This window comes from Xiphophorus maculatus, chromosome 5 (genome assembly GCF_002775205.1).
Source record: "Xiphophorus maculatus strain JP 163 A chromosome 5, X_maculatus-5.0-male, whole genome shotgun sequence".
In the NCBI taxonomy this organism is placed as follows: Eukaryota; Metazoa; Chordata; class Actinopteri; order Cyprinodontiformes; family Poeciliidae; genus Xiphophorus; species Xiphophorus maculatus.
This window is the reverse complement of record NC_036447.1, coordinates 5,796,761-5,817,323: the sequence shown is the minus strand read 5'-3', so window position 1 is coordinate 5,817,323 and position 20,563 is coordinate 5,796,761. Positions and strand designations below refer to the sequence as shown.

Below are 20,563 nucleotides of genomic sequence, written 5' to 3'. Positions count from 1 at the left end.
TTCTATTCTATTTTTTCCATACTTTCAAAGAGATTAAATCAAGTCCCATAATTTCCCAGATTGCGGACCACACTGGAAGTCTTCAGAGATTTTAGAGTGTAAGCAAAGTGAAAATTTTGCACACTAAATCCTCAACAAATGTTGAGTAGGGAGGATTGAAGTGTTTGGTTGCTCTCAGATTTAATGTGGATTTCCTCTAATCCCCACACAGTCAAATGTATCAATCCAAATTCAAACATATTTATACAAACATCCCCACTAAGTTTTGGTTAAATGACGCTCAGCATGTTAAAAAGTAACTTGACATTTCTTGTAGCCATCAGCATGCTCCCGCCATAATTCTAATTGGATGTTTGATCACTGTTTTTGTCTAAAAATGGTAGCGCTTATATAAACTGGCTGGTTTCCTGACATGGTGTTTTAAGCATGGTTTGCAAATTATAAACTGAGGTTAGAGCCATTCCAGCAGCTAATGTTGTGTTAGCCCGGTTTATCCATTAAAGAGCAAGCTTTGATGAGTATCTGGGTTCAATCTCAATTGAAACACTCGTTGTTCTTGACATTTCAAAAGTATAGCTGTTGATTTGAGGTGAAAATGAAGAATTATTTAGGCAGGAACGAGAACCTCAACATGATGCTTGGGAGAAGGTCTAACTTTTTTCCTTTAAGTCCTCAGTAGCTTTTTTTTTTTTTTATTAAGATAGAATTAGGCTCAGTCTAAAGCAGTGTAAAAACATTTCACCACATCATGTAAGCGAAATAGTTTTTACAGGACACATCCATTAATGTCTGAGGTGTCCAGGTGACCAACCTGTGTATGTGATGGTGGGAGGCCTTTCCGTCCATACACTCCAACCAGTGCATCTTTCTGGACTGATATGTTGAATTTCAAGAACTGTGGCTGGTCAATATATAGCTGGGACCTCCAAAACACACCTTGGATAGGAAACAAACAATGAGGAAAAGTCATTTAACTGTGATTCACATACCAAACAAACTGTGCAGACAGTATTTAAATGAACAAAATATTGAGAAAAGAGTTGTAAAAAGCAATGATACTCTTAATAGTTTAATTATCACAGAATTAGATTTTTTTTCTTATTTGCATTTTTTGTTGGGAGTAATTTTTCAAGCTTTGTAATCCATTTGACCCATAAATTCAATTAATTTGCACGAGGCAGATTAACAGGGCCACAGTTATTATTTCTCACTAGTGTTGGGTAGGTTTCTTTAAAAATGTTACAAGTTACAATTTACTAGTTAATAGTTTCAACTACTTTATCAAAGTAATGTTACTAATTTCATGAAGTTACATTTGAACTTTTCTAAATTTGAATCAATCTTTTTGACTATATTTCAATGTTAAATCATAATCTCTCAGCACAAATGGTTAAAATCAGGTACTCTGAGAGATTAAATCCTCTCACGTTGGAAAGGAAAGAGCTTCTATCTCGATCTGATTCTGAAGTCATTATTAGATCAGTGTGTCGTCACGGCATGAGGTCAACCTCAAGTCCCCACAGTGAGAACTCCAGGGGAGTGGAAAAGCAACAAACTTTGTTTACAAAACTTACAGCAGGTAATTCAACTTAATGCAATTTGTGATGGTGGAGAACTTCAGAGGTAGATCTAATTACAAATTTGCTATAATAGCTGTAATGAATCACACATACTTTGAGGTTTTAATTAAATAACACAACTGAATGTAACTAGTTAGATGTTTATCACTGATAAGTGATAAATGATAACCGACTAGAAGAGTGGAAAATTAAGCTGCTGTCACAATTTTAAATTAAGAGAATTTTGTCTTGTGATGATTTTGTAGTATGCGTCACTTTAAGGCATTGCCGTACAGTACAGTGTATGTCAGTGTGCATACTGAGGCTTATGGGATGGAAGTCACAGTATTCTGCTACGTCATGACCGGGTACATTACTCTTCCATAAAGTACACATCTCATTTTGGGTCTTGTTTTTCCATGGTAAAGGTTCTACTGACCGTCTGGCAATGACAAAACTTTTTCAAATAGCTATTGGTCTAACAATCAGACTGATTCAGATATACAGAACCTGCATCAGTCACACTGATGGCTATATGTGACAGACTTCCAGTCCATGTGTGCTTCTGTGAAAACTAACCTGGCGGGACGTCTTGTATGACTCGCTTCCCCACGTCTGACTCTCCCGTATCTATGGTGTTGTTTTCTAGAAGAAACATCTTGCCTGCAAAGTCAAAAACACACCCAGCTGAGAACCTGTTTAAAGCAGATATGAAGACATTTAATGTAAAGCATATAGAGGCAGCAGTTCTGGCTCTTTCAAACTTCAGACATGTGGATGGAAAAAGTGATCTACAAAGCAACACAGCATATTCAGCCCATCAGGGAAAGTGATTGTAAAAATCTGATTACCCAATTCTCATAGAGAGTCTTTAAACTTTTATGTGAACCAATTAAATTAGTGTAATACGCTTAGATGTTTCATCGCTAGTTTTTTTCTTTTATTTTGACCAATTCAATTAAGATGTGAATTCTAATAATTACAGAAGAAACACAGCAAAAGGGAATATGGTAACAATTATCCTTCTGCATAAAAAAGCTCACATTCTGAGTCTCTTTTATATTTAGTAGAACAAAACCGTTCCAAAAGTATTTTAATTTAATCCAGTCCTTCTAATATATACTCACCTGCCCTTTATTAGGTAAACCTTGCTGATATTTAGTTAACCCCTCCTGTGCTTCAGAACTGCCTTAATTCTGGCACATTTTTCAAAATTATGCAAGAAACAGTGGTTGGAGATTTGATCTTTATAAAATGGTACCTTATCCTGCTGGAAGTAGGCATCAGGAGATAGGTACAAATGGATGGACATAATCAGCAGATGTCAAGTTGAGGTATTTTATTAATTTTTTTTAGAGCTCATCTCTTGTACCAAGGAAATATCCTGGACACCTTTATGACACCAGCAATTGATACAAAGCAGAATTGAGCGATGTTTTTATGCTGTTTATGCCAAATTCTGGCCCTACTGTCTGAATGTCTCATCTGAATTGAGATTCATAGGACCATGAACCACTTTTCCAAACCTCTACTATTACTTGTTTCTTAGTTAACAGTGGTGGCCCCTGGTGTGGTCTTCTACCACGCTACCCCATCTGCTTTTAGGTCTGACAGGTTGTGCATTCAGAAATGTTTTAATACCTTCTAAGAGACCTGGACCACTGTTGAGTTTGTGTTATTTTGAACCAGTCTATCCCTTTTATCCACAACAGTTTCTCTCTGGACATGATCTAATTTCTGACCTGTGTTCTGTAAACCTGAGAGTAGATATACTTTTAACATGCGACAATTAGGGACATTTTTGTCCCCATTCTGATGCTCTCTTTGAATGCCTGCAAGTTATCTTCACCACTTCTAGACATTAAAACGCTTATTTCACTTATTTGTTGTTTTTGTTAACATTTAATCAAACAGACGAAGCTAATAAATGTATAATCCAGTCATATTGTCACTTTTGGATTCAAGTACCTAGCGTCAAACTGAGTGCTGATTACCACTCAAAACAATCAAAGTCATCTGATTTTATAATGGCAACTGGTGTAAGATGGCAACAGCAATTACATTCTGTAATTGACAGCAATCCCTCCTCCTGAGTAAGCATTTGGCGACTGTGGAGAGAAACCATTCTCTTTTAACTGGAACAATTAAATGCATTGATCTGGCTGAAAAGATCACAGCTGTTCCATCATTACTAATTAAAAATGAGTAAAATTACAACACAACAGGCAGATGTTTTTCCAAATAAACCTCTGGTGAAAAATTTTTTTTTAGTTCATGTCAAAGGTTTTATCTTTTATATAGTTCAAATGAAAACGTTGATTAGTCTCCCTGTCTGAACAAAGAGGAAGCCGTTTAAATTCAGCTGGACTCACCATTGTCTGTAGAGAGTACAAAGGTGTTGGGAGTTGTGTCTCTTCCTCCTCCCCCGTTTTCAAACGCTCCATAGCTCTCACTCTCCTGAAGCTGCCAGTTCAAACCGAACAAGTGCATAGCTGCAGAGGTGAAGCAAAACAAAAGAGTTAAACAGAGGGAGGGCCAGACAGGACAGTGGAGGGTAATACAATCAAAGGCCAAAAGAGAAACAGAGAGATGGGTTGAAGAGAGGAACAAAATGATTGCAAAGGGAGAACAGTGTAGAGAGGAAATGGAACGATAAGAACAAAAAGGGAGAAAAGTGATTCTGTACCCATCAGATTGAACAGAACCATCCACACCAGCAAGGTCTATTTCCGTTCAATCATACACATCTCACTTCCAACTAGGATTCCCTTCTGCAGAACATTATGTATGATGAATTCTGCTGTCCGCTGATGAAGAGTCGACCCAGTGTGGCATTTAAGAAAAAGTAGCAGCAGGGAGGGGCTTTGTTGTTCTGCTATGCCTTGTCAGTCCAGCAGTATTAAACAATGAATTTCTATTTTCTCTTGTCTATGTTTACATGCTTTTGTTCACATTATTAAGAAAGCTCAACATTACCAGTCTAGTTCTATTGGACTGATAATGACAATAACCTTTAGAATGTAGAAATTGGACCTGCATGGGTTTATTTGTTCGTAATAATTAGTTGACCTGCCTTCTTACATGCACAATGAACCCAGATTAAAAAAAAACTCTTGTCAAAGTTTCCACCACATGTAGAGAAATATTAGTAATGTTATGAAATTTAAAGACGAGTCACTGGAGAGTCTCTGCCTCCCCTGTTCCTTCGGAAACACATTTGTTATCTCACTTTCTGTGCTGAAGAGCTAAGAAAAAAAAACTGTTATCAACTATTATCTGATCAGTTTGAAAAATGGTTTATAATTTTTAATCCATCACTTGGTTTGCCTTTTTCTAGAAGTCTTTTCCTTTATTTACATTCAAGGTACAAAGAAAGTGACCTTTTAGGCTTTTTTTTTTTTTTTGCATAATCAAGTAATAAAGTGTAAGAAAAGAAAATTGGAGCTGAAAAGAAGAAAAGGTGCACTTTCCTTTTACTAGGTCTGTTTATGTTGTACAGAGTGCTGTCCAACTAAGACCTGCTTCATTAAGTCTGAAAATACTGGCCTAAATACTTTTCTTTTAATATATTGCATATTTTTAGTGCATCCTGTGTTGACCTTGAACTACCCTTCTGGCCACAACGTGGCCACATGATGAACAGAGTCGCTTGTTTCTTTTTCTGTTTCACTCTATGCATTGCATGTTACCTTTCTGCCCTTTGTAAGCTTTATCACTACTCTTCAAAGGACATACCCAGAAAAGGTTGGAACGATAATTAAGCTTTAGACAGTGTCAATTTATCTTAGAAGTTAATTGCTCCATGTGCACTAAGAGAATTGCTCTGCTCAAAGGTAGCTGTAGCGCACACAACCAACCAACTTTCTCAGGCGTTTGCTGAAGTCACTGAAAGTAGCACCATTGTATACAGCATTGCAACAGATGGTTCTAATATAAAGCAACAATAATGGCTGAAAATAACTGTGTCTCCCTGTTACGACTGGAGTCGTTAGATGTGATTATGTAAATGAGTGTGCAGGTACTTGTTTTTGATTGGTGCCTGGAGGACGACGGGGGACGTCCGATTGGTGGCTTCCCGGATGTGACGAGTATAAAAGCGGCTGACGTGGACTTCCTGGAGGATCCCTCCTCTGCTCATCTCAACCGGCCACATTGTTTGTTTTGTTTGTTAAACTTCTTGGTTTGGAGTTTGTAGGAGTGAGCTGCCATTTATGTTGCCTTAGTTCTTTCCTGTTTTTTTAGTTAGGGAGGTAAGTTTTTGTCATTTGGTTTATTTATTTTCGGTTAGATAAGTTGATTATTATTTAGATAGTTCCTTTTGTTTGTTGTTTTGGCACTAGCTCATTCTGAAGTTATATGCTCCATTTTTGTTATATTTAAATCAAACATATATTTTTTAATAAATATCACTGTAAAATGTTTAACTTTGTATGTGTTGGCTGTTTGGGATGGGACGAGGAGGGACCTTTCATGTTATGATCTGGCCACCCCTAGACGGGTCGTAACATGAATTGGGGGCTCGTCCGTTCAAACCCCTCCCAATTTTGACTTTGGGTCTCGTTTCGTCTTCTCTCGTTTTGTTGGTAAGTGTTCATTGTTCTGATTGGCAGTTTTATTTTGTGCACGGGGGAATTATGGAGAAGGGATTTTCCCTTGCTGATTTTGTAAATTCACCTTCTTGGGTAAAATTAGAAAAATGTAGAAAAGCGGACCTAATTATTGTGGCTGACCATTATGATGTTGAGGTGTCTTGCAGTGATCGAAAATCGGAACTGAAGGAAACGCTGTGTGAACAACTGGTGGAGAAAGGTGTGTTGCACATGACTGCAGTGGAGGAAGCTGGAGACGCCGCACTTGGAGCGGTTGTTGGCGCAGCACTGGCTGATGTGCCTGCTGCAGTCTTGGAGATTAACCAAGATTCTAAACCTCTTGAAGGTATGTCGTCTGAGAATCTGCGTCTCGCACTCCATATCAGGGAGGTGGAGAACCGCAACAAGGAGCTGGAAGTGGAAGCCATGCATCTGCGAATCAGAGCTCTTGAGCTCCAAAACAGTGCTCCTGCAGTTTCACCAAAACCACCAAGCACAGATTCTTCTATTTCTGTTTCTTTTGACATTAGTAAGCACATCACATTGGTTCCGCCATTTCGTGAGTCTGAGGTCGACTCTTATTTTGGCGCATTTGAGCGCATAGCCGCTGCTTTGAGCTGGCCGAAGGAATTCTGGTCCCTTTTGCTACAGTGTAAGCTTGTTGGAAAAGCCCAAGAAGTGTGTTCCAGTTTGTCTATTGAGCAGAGTCTAGATTATGACACTCTTAAGAAAACCGTGTTGCAAGCTTATGAACTTGTCCCCGAGGCATATCGTCAGAAATTCAGAAATCTTAATAAAACTGCTAATCAGACATTTGTTGAGTTCGCACGAGAGAAGAACGTTTTGTTTGATAAGTGGTGTCATTCTTGTAAAGTTAAAACTATTGGTGATTTAAAATCCTTAATTTTGTTAGAAGAGTTTAAAAAGTGTCTGCCTGAACGGATTGTGACTTATTTAAATGAACAGAAAGCGTCATCATTGATGAACGCAGCGCTGTTGGCTGACGAATTTATTTTGACTCATAAAACTGTGTTTTCTTCACAGAATTCGTTTCAAGAAAATTTTTGTGAACGAAAAAATGTATTTTCAAGGTCAGTAAGTCGAAATGTGCCATCTGTTGCTTCAAAATCAAACAACCGTGATTGCTTTTATTGTCACGCACCTGGACATTTAATTGCTGCGTGCCCAGTCTTGAAGAAAAAAGAAGCTAAAAGTATAAAAACTCCTGCGGGTGTGGGATTTATAAAGTCAGTTTTCCAGCCGAATGTACGCGGTGATATTCAACAAAAACCTAAAGTTGATGTTGATCCGCAGTTTTTGCCATTTATTTCGCAGGGTTTTGTTTCTTTGACGGGTGAGGAAAAAGATCAAGTCCCACTCACAATCCTTAGAGATACAGGTGCTTATCACTCTTTTTTGTTGTGTGTTTAATTCTTGTGAATGGGGGTGTTACGACTGGAGTCGTTAGATGTGATTATGTAAATGAGTGTGCAGGTACTTGTTTTTGATTGGTGCCTGGAGGACGACGGGGGACGTCCGATTGGTGGCTTCCCGGATGTGACGAGTATAAAAGCGGCTGACGTGGACTTCCTGGAGGATCCCTCCTCTGCTCATCTCAACCGGCCACATTGTTTGTTTTGTTTGTTAAACTTCTTGGTTTGGAGTTTGTAGGAGTGAGCTGCCATTTATGTTGCCTTAGTTCTTTCCTGTTTTTTTAGTTAGGGAGGTAAGTTTTTGTCATTTGGTTTATTTATTTTCGGTTAGATAAGTTGATTATTATTTAGATAGTTCCTTTTGTTTGTTGTTTTGGCACTAGCTCATTCTGAAGTTATATGCTCCATTTTTGTTATATTTAAATCAAACATATATTTTTTAATAAATATCACTGTAAAATGTTTAACTTTGTATGTGTTGGCTGTTTGGGATGGGACGAGGAGGGACCTTTCATGTTATGATCTGGCCACCCCTAGACGGGTCGTAACACTCCCATTCAGGCAAGATTAAATGAGACAGAAACACACGTTGTCCATCTGGAAGAAACTTCCGACTGAGTTCCCCCTGATGTGCAGTTGAAAAGCAAGTGAGTGCAAGAGATGTGCAATGGCATCCCTGTTCTTGAAAATAAAAAGAACTAATGTGAGACTGACAGGCCTGACCAAAACCACCACACTGACAGGACACTACTGAACACTACACAAAAGATTTGAAAGGAGGGGTTAAATATGTGAGGGCTGTTAAGAGTAAAGTCACACATATTGGCCACTAATTGTGTTTGTTTCAAGGTACCAGCTCTGTTTTTCTCAGGTCCTAGAAAAGAAGGCTGCTTTCAATTCAGAGAGGTGCCAAGTGCAAGAATGCAGTATGTAACTCATCATATACTGAATTACAGTAGTTAGCAGGAACTGCTCTGTGATGCTAAAGCTGTTGTTACACTGCATACTTTATTGCTTCTTCTATTTTTCTGGAGTTGTAAAAAGTGTGTTGCATAGGTGTAAATGTGAGGAAATTAAGGTATACATATAAACCATGCTGGGCAAAGTGCACAATAACTTTGCCTGTTTTTAAAGCAGTGAATGGTTCATGTTATAAGCAACAATCCTTTATTTCCACAATCTCTGCATGCTGTGTAAGCAGACAAGGCCTGTGATCTTGAAGGATTGACTTGTATGATGTGAAAAGACCAAGTGATCCTTAATGTGGGTGGTTGTGTTTGCATGTTTACTGGAAATACGATCTGAAAGGAGATAAATCATACACGGCATAACACCATGTATGATTAAAAAGCAATTAACTGTATCAATCATTTCCTATAGTGTAGGTCTGGAAGGTTAACTTAAACATTTGTCATTTTAAAATATCAAGCTGGTGTACAGAATCAGCTCAGTCACAGCAGCATCAGCTCTTCCTTACAGAGACAAGGTGCCTCGCTGGCTGCTCTGAGGTACTCCAACTTCAGAAATATATTCTGACTCTTTTCTTGAACAGGACAGAACCGTGAAGCAAAAGCAAATCAGTTTGGCTTTGATCGTGGGGTGTTGAAAGGGGAGCCGATTCCACATGAGTACATTAGCAAAGACAGTAACCGTTGTGAATCCTCAGTGTTATTCCAAATTCACTTTTTCCCTCATTGCACTAAAGTCCTGCAGCTCCAGGTAGCTTTAACCCTTCGCAGGTGAGGGCAGGAGCAGAGAGCCATGGGAGAGTCTTTGGTAATAAACAGAGACTTGTGTGTGTGGGGAGTGTGTGCGTGTGAGTGTTTGTTTGAGAGGGAGAAAATAAGAGGATTACTGGCCATGGTAACTGTCATACTAGATTGTAACCAATGGAGCCCTTTTTTTTAAAGCACATTTTCAGATTAAATTTCTGCTTAGTTAAATTTACATACGGATTCAAATGAATAAATAACCAACAGGTTCATGAATGCTCCCAGTAAATGAAAAAATTTTGAACATGTTGCCATTTGTTTCTAATGGATGAACGAATAAATGAATGAATGAATGAACAAATCATTTACAATAGTTGTAATACACAACTATTTAGTGATGATGTAATGCCCGTCATCATTAGAAAAAGCGCCACCTGTCTCTACTTTAAGCATGGTTGGTCAGTAATCACACAACCTTTGGTACCTTTTAGGAACTTCTTGTTTCAGTTACTTTTACTTTGTCATGACAGATATCATTCAGTAAACTGTTAAAAAACGGTAGCACTTTGATGTAGGTATCTTTAAATGGGGACACTATGGATGGGCTTTTATCATATCGTTCATCATTTATCTTGAAACATTTCTTGTCATGAGAATTTTGTTTAATCGTTGTTAATGTAAAGAAATGGACTAAAATGTTGTTTGTGTTCTTTTCCACAAGAGTATCAATAAAGACCACTGACTTTGAAAATATGATTAAATAAGAGGTCTGAAAATAAGAGGTTCGTTTATTTTAACTTATGGATAAATTGTTGCCACTTCTTTCTTAGATTTTTTTTATATTGTTTATTTCCTTTAAACTCTTCTTCCAGTTTTTTTAAAGTCTGTTTGACTGTGAACACAACAGTTTGACCTCAGCCACATGAAATAAGTCTAGATTTTGCTATAATTGTTTTTTTTCTTGGGATATAACTAAACTTATGTGCAGTTTAGTTATATAGATCACAAGTTTTTATGTATGTGAAGAAACTTATGTCAAATAGGAACATTTTTCAAGGGTGGATGGATGGATAAGTGGATAATTTACTATCTGAAATTACTTGATGATTTATTAAACTTCCACTCTTGTCCATTTTCAACATAAAACAGCTGTTTACTGTTGAGAAAGAACAAATTAATTGAATAAGCCAGTTACTCAGAATAAAGGGGACATATGAACTCAAATACACCTTTTACAGAGGCCTCTGGGAAGACATACACATATACACACAGATATACACACACTGCATAAACCACAGACAAAAGCAGCTATGAAAAATATGAATCAAATATTGTCATTTTGTCTCGACCAGAGGCTCTGTCTCTTTTTTTAGTCTCCCTTTTTTCTCCCTCTTTGTGTCTGCGTGTGTTGGGGTGTGTGTGTGCTTGTGTGTGTTTTTGAGCTGAATGCATGTGCCAATCAAAATGTTCACCCCCCCCCTCAAGAGCATAACTTGTTCTTTGTGTTTGTGTTCATGTGCGTGGTTTTAAATCTCTCACCTGTTCTCTTGTGTCTCTGTAGTGTACGGATAGCTGCATAAATCTGTTTTTACATGAGTGTGTTCACCAGTGTGTGAAACAGATATGTGTGTGTTGGTGTGTCAAGAGTGTGTGCATCTGTCAACCATAAAATCCCAGGAAAGCCTCAACAGATGCTTTCAATAGAAAAAAAATAACAATGCTGCACGAGGGAGCCTAAAACACACCCAACGATATAGCTGATGAAATACGGACACATTTGCTTCACATCCAGACATACACATTAAGAGACACACACACACACACACACACACACACACACACACACACACACACACACACACACACACACACACACACACACACCCCAGCCTAAGGCAAGAGATCTTTAAGTTCAAGGACCATCTGAGCGGCGATCATAATTGGTTTGGTTCATTCTGGGAATCAATGACCTTTAAAATAAATACCACTTTTATCTCTCTTTGACTCATTTTATTTTGATCCTTCAAGTCTGTCTCACAAACGAGCTAAAACGACCCAAAACTTCCTGACCATTTAAAGCAATGAACAGGAAGAGATCAATTCTTTTCCTTATTTTGAATTCCTGGATTTCTGTTGAGTCTTTTTTTCATTTTTGGCTGGAACCTACACATTATTATCAAGCTTCAAAATCCCAATTGCAAGAGTAAAAGAGAAACAATAAAAACACACAATCAATTCCAATCATCTGAATCAAAAGTAGAAATGTTTTTGAGATGAATTATCTGCAGTAACTACTGAGGATACTTCATATTATTAGACATCACAATTCAGTCCCAACCTAATAGCGACTACAGCCACCCAGACTGAACTGTTGAAAAGGCTGAAATATCAATGCTGCACCAGCAAATGTCAGTTATATAAATTTAAAGACTCTTCAAAATTTAATGGAAGAACTTTGTTTCATTGCCACAGGCAGACAAGACATCATGTGAAAATAATGTTGCTGCATCACTTTTCAATGAATTTAATACTCCAGCAACTGCCATGTGAGTACTGCATAGGTAAACTGCAGAGAATATCTAAAAAAAAGTCTCCCCTTTGTTATTTTGACATTTAGTACACATAAATAATTTGTATGCATCTGAATTTTAGGCTTCAACTGCATTTTGATAAGTAGGAAGTAATCTTGTCTGCCCAACATATTAGCCTAGAACACTACACTAAGAAGAAAGGCCATGACAAAAGAAAACGGGAAGGTACCACAGAGGAAAAGCGAGATCCTGGATGTTTGTTTGGTTTCACAGCACAAAGTAACAACCAACCACGGCAGCAGGAAGAGAAGATGAATGGTGGAATACAACTGGGGCCTGAGAGGATGAAACTCAAGAGCAGAAGAAAGATGAGGTGGACTTAACAAAGGACAGACAGAATGGGAAATAAGGCTGCGGTTATATAGAGCTTTTCTTGTCTTGTTGACAACTCCAAATGGTTTCACACTCCAGCCCACATTCACACACTCACATATGTCAATTTGCACGCCGTTGGCAGCATGCGGTTCAGTGCTTTGCAAGATAAGCAGATGTGTGCATGCACTGTCCATTCCCTTTATACATTTGTTTGGGTTGCAGTTGTGTGTTTTGTATTAGGAAGAAGACTGTGTTTCATCTTACCTATGCAGTAGCAGAGCAGAACAGAGAGAAGTACAGACAGACCAACTGCACTGAGGGCTGTACACCTGAGGACATACAAGGAAGAACAAGATTAATGTCAAACTGTCACCTCCTGAAAGAAAGATATAAAGGTTATGGCACCATGACTATGACTGGAATTATGGCAGAATTTTATGTATCATAAACAGGATTAGAAATGTTTATTATAGTTTACATGTCACATGAAAATAGGTTTTGTTAAAACAAAACAAGACTAGTACTTCTCAAAGATTCTGGTCTGTTGTGTCAACAGTAAAACTTGCTATTATTACAACATGAATATTAAAAACAACTCACTGAAAAGTACTAATCGGAAAATGGGTTAGAAAAAAATCCAGGCTTTGGCTAAGCCACACCAAAACCTCATTTTGGTAGATTAGAGGTATTCAGATGTGGTCTCCCAACTATGCCCTTGTAGAAAGGGCAAACTGTGGGCAAACTGCAATTAACCACAGTTTGATTAGTTTTAAGGTCTTGTATTCAAGGCTGGCCAATATCCTGCAGGATGTTCTGATGTTTCTTTTCCACATATGGGCAGACTGGTTTGTGTTCAGTTTTCTGGAACCAACTCAGTGATGGTATAAGCCAATCCCAGCTGGGTGTTGCGTGCAACCAATTTGATTGGCAGCAAACGGCATTTGTTGATTGGCCCACAGATTTACGTCAACAACAAAATCTCAACCACCAGATTTAATATGTGACGAGACCATATTAGTTGGCAAGATGGCAAGCTGCAAATCAATAACTCCATAGTCAAACTTTGAGCTTCAAACCTTTTATTAATTAAAGGTCATATACAGCATAAACTAGACAGGCCAAAGCACAACAAATATACCAAGAGGTTTCAGAGAAGCTGGCCGTCCAAGAATGGAACGTCGACCACATCTTCTTTGAGACACTCTACGTATCTGTCCATATTCACACCCACACTGTGATGAACATGATGCCAATGGAGAAACCCAACTAGGCTAGATCCAAACCATCTTAATGTGCTAGAGTGAAACTCGACAATGGAGAGGAGGCTCAATATTATTTCTGCTAGAGAATTTGGATGATGTATTTTCTGGCAAGACAACAAACTCAAGCATATAGCAAAAGCAGCACAGAAGTAGTTCAAAGACAACAAAGCAACTCTTCTAGAGTGGCCAACTCAAAGCCCAGATGTCAGTCCTATTGAGAATTTGTGAACGGAGCTGAAAAGAGCTGATTCATGAGCAATCTGATACTTCTGTGATTACAGCAAAAGATCCATCCACCAAACGCTGACCTTAAGGGGCTAAATGTATTCTTAGTCATTTACTTTATCCTCTCTATACTGATAGGGGGTAAAGTATTGTCCAAGAGTCAAGAGATTTTCAGACTTAATCTCTTGGACAATATTCTTTTCACCAAAAGTAAAATTACCCAAAGTGGGTTCCTTGTTCCAACAGTGCTTCAATTTATTTGAATGTATTTCATTTAACAGACATTAGGCTAAGAAACAAATTATGAGCCAAAACAAAAATGTTTATTCCAACTATTTATTCATTTTTACTGTTGAAACAGAGTCCAATATGAAGCATTCACAGCTACCAAGATAGTCAGACAAATGCAATGTTGCAACTTCTGCAAAACCAGGAGTGCATAAAACCACTAGGGCCAATGAAAAGACTGAAGGACTGAACGGGAGACATGAGCTCAAGGTGCATGAGCTGCTCTTCATTCAGCAACATAAAAGGATTTCTGAGGAATGTTGGAAAGACGGGCCAGGGTGACGATTTATTTGAACTGAACTGGCTTTTTTCTTACAAACTGAACAACTTGAAGAGATATAAAAAACAAGACGAAACAAATTAACATTTCATCTTACCTCCACGAACAGTACTTGGAGGATTTCTTGAACTTAAAGGCAGAACGGGACAGGGTATTCCTTGGCAATGGCCTGGTGGGAGGTGAGTAAACGGAGCCTGTAGCCATGGTGTAGCCAGGAGTAGCTGTGGAGAAGAGAGGAGTGGTGCCTGTACCTGTTTTAAAGAGGAAATGCCTGAAAAGAGAGAGGAGAGAAAAAGAGACTTTAGTCTTTAATAGTTGCATCAACGTTTGTGTCTGATAACAATAGAATCTGTAAACTACTGCTTAATTATTTTGCACCACCACCTTATGGCAATGCAAGGTTACCAACTGTTATTCTTAACTACAAGGAATTCAGTTTCGATGAGGTCGTTTCCTGTGGGGAATGTGTCATACTTTTCTACACGGCTCTGAAAGTTCTTGGGGCTCAAAACCAAAAAGTGTTACTGGAGCTGATGATAGCCTCAAGTTAGCAGTTAGACTCAAGAGTCTAAAAAATAAATGTCAAAACGGAGAATTTAATAAAAGTGTGTTTTTCAAAGAATATGGAAGTCCAGGACCAAACTGGACACAATGCAGCAGGATTTTTTTATATAATCCTTTTAAGAAATTCTTGGCGTCGGCAGTAAATGCTTAATAACTTCACTGGGTAGATTCTAAGCTATGGAAGATGACTGTTAGCAGGTCTTGGTTCAATTATATATGGTGCCCCTACTTAAAATGTCCATGTTCAGCAGCTCATTCTCACTCAAAGCACACATCGTTTTTAGTGCCAATATAACTTAAACTACATGATCTGGCCATAACGTCCACAACCTTTGTTAACGTTTCCAAACAAGCAACCCCTCCCAGCTCCAAAATAAGATCCCATGTATGGAATGAAGTTCCTTATGACACTGAAAAGCTACAACTAATCCTGACAACACGCAATTAAAAATATATACTTTCCTCATCAATTTTCCAAAGAAGAAAATATGTCTAACAAAATCTAAACTGTATTATTAGTTTAAATTTAAGTTTAACGTAAAATTGGTAGACATCTAAGTTGTGCTTTGCACAATTAATAGTTGTGCATATTTAACAAACACAAAAAAGAATAATTATAGGTTGTTGTGTCCAAAAATTAAATTTGTCAAAGTGTGCCCAAGCTTCATTCCTGCTGAGCTCACAGCTACAAAGATGTTATGTCCATCAAGGCTACTTTTTGGAAAATATTAATAGGACTTGCTGAAATTTTTTTTTTCCACTTATGATGATTTGATGGTTTGCCATGTTATTTAATTTCCCTCTGGGGAAATTACAATACAGTATTTTTGAATTTGAATTTAACATATACAAATAGTACTGCTATTCAAAGCTAAACTTGGCAAAAACATTATCTTCTATTGTGGAGAACAAGTTATTACAATGTTTATTCCATATACTAGTGAGCCAGGTCAGTGAACACAATGAACAGTTAGCAATCCCTGGTTTTCTGACTTGCAGCTTGGACATGGTTAAGTTAATATTGATTTTAGTTTTCTTGTGTTCGGAACTTACATCATTTGAAGAACCTTTTATAATCTTGAAATAAAGTTTAACTGTCCTAGAAAGATTTTCTTAACATTTGCTCTTTTGAATCTTTTAGCAAAAGTCAAAGTTTGCAAAGTACAAACACAAGTCAGCTTCATCTTGATAGCCAAGAGGCAATTGTACAGATAAAAATAAATGTTTTTTCTTATCTACTCAGAGGAAATAGGTCAATATGTCTTTATTTTCCCTTCTTTACATTTTACAACAGCTGCCACTGGAACAGGTTAGGTGGAATACACACATTTATTATTACATATTTTGTTTTGCGCAGTGAGAAATCAATAGATTCCTTAGTAAATATTTACAAAAAGAAACCCAGATTATAACATTTTGACTTGTTAGTGTATCAGTGTCACTCTGTTCAACTAAAAACTAATGTTTAGCCTCTTAAATAAATGAAAGCTTGCGGAAAGAGACGTAGGTCCAATCTGGCTCAGAGGTCATTCCTAATTTTACTAAACCAGATTTTTGTACTAACTCACCAACGGGACAATAGATTATGTAAAGAATAAATTCATTTTAGGTTCAAGATGAAAGGCAAACAGCTTTTTTCATTCCTGAAAGCCAGACATTACCCAGCTGGAGAAAATTACTGGCACATACATGTATGCCTCCAGCAAATTACCGAGGTCACAATGTCTAATTAATGACAGGACCCTGGCTAACGAGCCTCTATAATTACAATTAGAGTGCTCTCTAACAAGGCTGTGTGATTAACAATTAGAACCTATTATAACAAGGGTCCCTCAATTAATACCTGCCACTAGGCAAGATGTGAAGACGGAGAGAACAAAAAGGGGATGGGAAAAACAAGAATCCAGGATGTAGGAGGGGAGTGAGTGAATAAGTCTGTTTTGAACCTCCAGCAATTTTTAAGTATTTAATCAAAGGCATAAGATGTACTTTGTTCATTGATCAAATAGCAAGCCACTTCATCAAGGTTTATATTTCACATGATGTGGAGAGCTAAACCTCTGACTGATATTTAATTTTCTTCATGTTGCAATAATGAAAGTGTTACAATATAAGAAAATTTCATTGTCGGTTTAAACAAGCAGACAATTTCATCAGCCAAGAAAATGAAAGACAAACAAGTTCACATTTCATATGGAACAGCTCTGAATGCTGTTTTTTTTTATTACGAAGCTAAAAGGAATTTTTTTTTTCTGCTTACAATTTATGTGATGCAAGTTTTTGGAGAAATGATCAACGACATAATAAGTGTGAACTTAATGTGTTAATCACCAGATATGGGTCACAGAAAACCCAAGAGTGCAGCTGGACTGCTGTGAAAGTTTTAAAATGCTAAAGTGGTTCCCTTAACTGCTCCTAGGGGCCTTCAGCTCCGCTTCCCCCTATCTGCTAGTTAGTGCTGCTAACAACGATGTCCCTGCTGTGAGTCAGGCCCTGTCCGGATACTTTCTGTTAATTACAACTTTGGAATGGGTAAACAAACATCACAGAAACACACTAAAACTAATACAATCTGTCAGCGTTGATACGTTTTTAATCTTTTTTTAAGGTCTTCTCTAAACATCACTTCCATATCTGTCCGTCATGAAGCTCTATTTACCATTGGCTTGAAATCTGGAAAATCTTGACGCCAATAAACCACAATGATGTATGAAAACACAGCTGCTAAAGTAACACACACCGATTAACGTAAAAAAAACAAAAAAACAGCCTAACCAGGGTGTCTGAAGAGGCACACATGTCGACATGTGATAGCTTATGGTTTGCTATGCTTGGAAAGTTGAGCATGATGAAATGCAGTAAAATGACAATGATTTTCAGCTGTTTCTTCTCATGTTAACAAGGCCACAGAGAAATTTGTCATGCTTAACTGAAAACACAGAAAGAGGAATCTCATTTGTTTTTGAAAACATTTGCAACCAAAGGAAATGAGTTTACACTGAGTCTCATATTCATGAGTAGAAAATGTTTCCTATTTAAACGGAATATACTAAAGTCAGAGATGAAACCTGTAGAAACAAGAGAACAGAAGACAGTCAGGTGGAAGAGAGAGTGAGAGGAATACTCTACACTAGAAGTAGTCTGTTAACCTATGATGTCACATTCCAACAATAAACTATGCAAGGTTCCCATAACAATAAATTGATTTGACATAATTAGCTATACATTAGTTTCACATCAGGGCAAAGTTGTGCTGTGGTGAAAGTGGTATGTAAATTTTCCTGTCCCATCCAGTCCAATTTCCATGATGAACTGCAGCTGAAAAACAGCATGAACATTTTTCACGTACAGTACAGTAATACAGAAGTAATTAAAGTCTGCATCAATAAATAGTAGTATTACTGTTTTGAATATCAGTTTCAACATATATAAAGATAAAAAGTAATCATACAAAGCTAAAATTATTCTCATTTAATTTACTTTTTGTTCAACTCTTCTTCCTACAGTAACACTTACCACCTGTTTAAGCAAAGAGTCTTACATTAGCCTGCTTATTTTACAGCTGGATAAAATAACTGACGTTGTAAATTACCCAAACTAAATAGTTCAAAGCAAAACCTTTTTGCTTTTATTAATTATGCAAACTTTCATAATAGTCCACCAGCTGTGTGTGAAGAGGACTTGGAAGTTGTGAAAGTTAAAAAACAATAAATAAATTGGCTCCAAAAATTCTGACAACAGTTATATCAGAGTGGAGGAGGCAGGACACACAAAAAGAAACACAAAGCGAGGGCCGAGCTCTCTGTAGAGAGCCTGTAACCCTTACAGATTGACAAATTGTTCCACCTTATTTGCTCATTGCCTGGAAAGCTTTTAGCTTATTGAAGAGAAGATGGATACTGTATAAGCATGTCTCTGAAAATATACTTTAGTGAGAGTAAGAAGTCTCTTCAAATAAAGTAACTGGCATAGCAGAGAAAGCAGCTCATATTGTGGGACAAAGAAAAATCATGGATATTTAGCCCCTTTTGCAACTGATGGTTTATTTTCATTGTAATCTGCTCACAATGTATAATAATATACAGTATGCTTTAAGCACTTTGTATTGTGATGCATTAACAGTGAAAAAACTGTTTTTTACATTAACTTGAGAATGACACTAAAACCATGAGCCTTAAAAGTTCCTAAATAACATGAAGCAATAACTTAACATGTCTATGCAGGTTATGATACTATAAGCAATAAATATTTAATTCACAGATACTGGCCAGTCCTACTGCCAACAAACTGATCTGGTTTGCAGATTGTTCAAAAGCCGGCCTGGAAGAACACAAGAGAAAATAAATTAAAGGATAGAGTAAAAAATGTCCTAACAGAAAGAAATAATTGCTCCTGAATTTGAATATATTTGTCCCCTATTCCTGTATTTCAGTTTGTCAAATGACATTGAGAGATAAAAACAGAAGATTCTGAATCTTCACAGTCTTATGAATGTTGTCAATTTTCATTCCTACCCAGAAAACTGTGAATAGAAGGTGAAACATTTAATTAAATTTTTTTTGAATCGATAGGAAAAATGCAACCAATCTATTTCTGACCGACGCTGATGTTGGAACACGAGAAAAGCACAGAGTATAGAGCCTGTTTTTGTCCGATTGTGAAAATGCGAGTGTATATAATCAGACAGAGTGTGGGGATAATCAAGTGTAAAATGACTGGAACCACAGTCTGTTGAGCTGAGTGAAGCATGTTGTCAACCAGAACTAATCTGATAGGCCTTTAATAACAACAGCCCTTCAAATGCACAAGTCGAGAATCTGCATTTACATTCCATTAGTACTATTTACAAAGGGATGACAACTGAAGCAACACAAGGCGGATTAGAACAATGATGACAATGTATGTGTGTGTGGTAGTTAGCCAAACTGAATCAGTTTGTGTTTCCCTTGAGAAGTCAATGACTGCAACTGCTGCTTGGATTGGAGATGAAATGTAGCTGGCATAAACAACCCTGCGATATTAAGTGATCAACAACTCCCTCTTTCTTTGGAATCCTATCCACACATGTATTGTCAGTCACTTTATGCTAGTACTTATTAACCCAAACACAACTAAAAATTAAAAGAAAAAGTTTTTTCATCCAGATTGCCAGTTGGCTGTGCAGGCAGAGGAACCAGGTTCTTTACGGTAAATCATGTCATTCCACATTATGTCTCAGCAACTTGATTTAGCTGGACAACAGGTTCGCTGTCTCCTCGATTCCCTAACACCAGAGCAGAGAGAGTTGTCTTTGGAAAGGTTTTAATAAGAGACAGTGACTGAACAATCATTCTTGGATTATAACCCAGAATTATTTTCAGTTCTATTGTATATTAACATACATGGTCACTATATATTGTTTGTGTAGCACTGTGAGGAAATAAGCAATGTTGCCAATGTTGAGGGGTTGTCATTGTTTCTGTTGTACAATGCTTCTTCGTGTGAAAACATTTTCTAACTACTTGGGTGATATCCATTCCCATATTAGTTTTAATCCCTAAGCTTAAAAGTTAAATATGTTACACAGGTTCTTAGATTTCACTAAGGATTGGAATGGCTGAAAACATTCACCAATTAAAAAAAAGGAAAACTGAGATCTTGCATCTGACTGCTTTAGTGAAAGGACCTCAGTATAACCTTTGACTCAGCTTTCACTCTGTAGATTCATGCCGAAATTGTAGATCCCCACTGTTTCCTATCCCAATG

At 37.4% G+C, this 20,563-nt stretch overlaps 1 protein-coding gene across 12 annotated transcripts in view; it reads right to left on the bottom strand.

The window, feature by feature from the left end:
- Positions 1 to 20,563, bottom strand: part of LOC102233011 (teneurin-3) — a 323,707-nt gene that overhangs the window by 107,186 nt on the left and 195,958 nt on the right. For all 12 annotated transcript variants that reach the window (XM_023333407.1, XM_023333406.1, XM_023333410.1 and 9 more), the window contains 5 exons: positions 14,352 to 14,525; positions 12,464 to 12,528; positions 3,932 to 4,051; positions 2,139 to 2,222; positions 812 to 936 (listed from right to left, as the gene is read on the bottom strand). In XM_023333407.1, the coding sequence (XP_023189175.1) occupies positions 812 to 936; positions 2,139 to 2,222; positions 3,932 to 4,051; positions 12,464 to 12,528; positions 14,352 to 14,525 (568 nt within the window). The remainder of the gene's footprint in view (positions 1 to 811; positions 937 to 2,138; positions 2,223 to 3,931; positions 4,052 to 12,463; positions 12,529 to 14,351; positions 14,526 to 20,563) is intronic.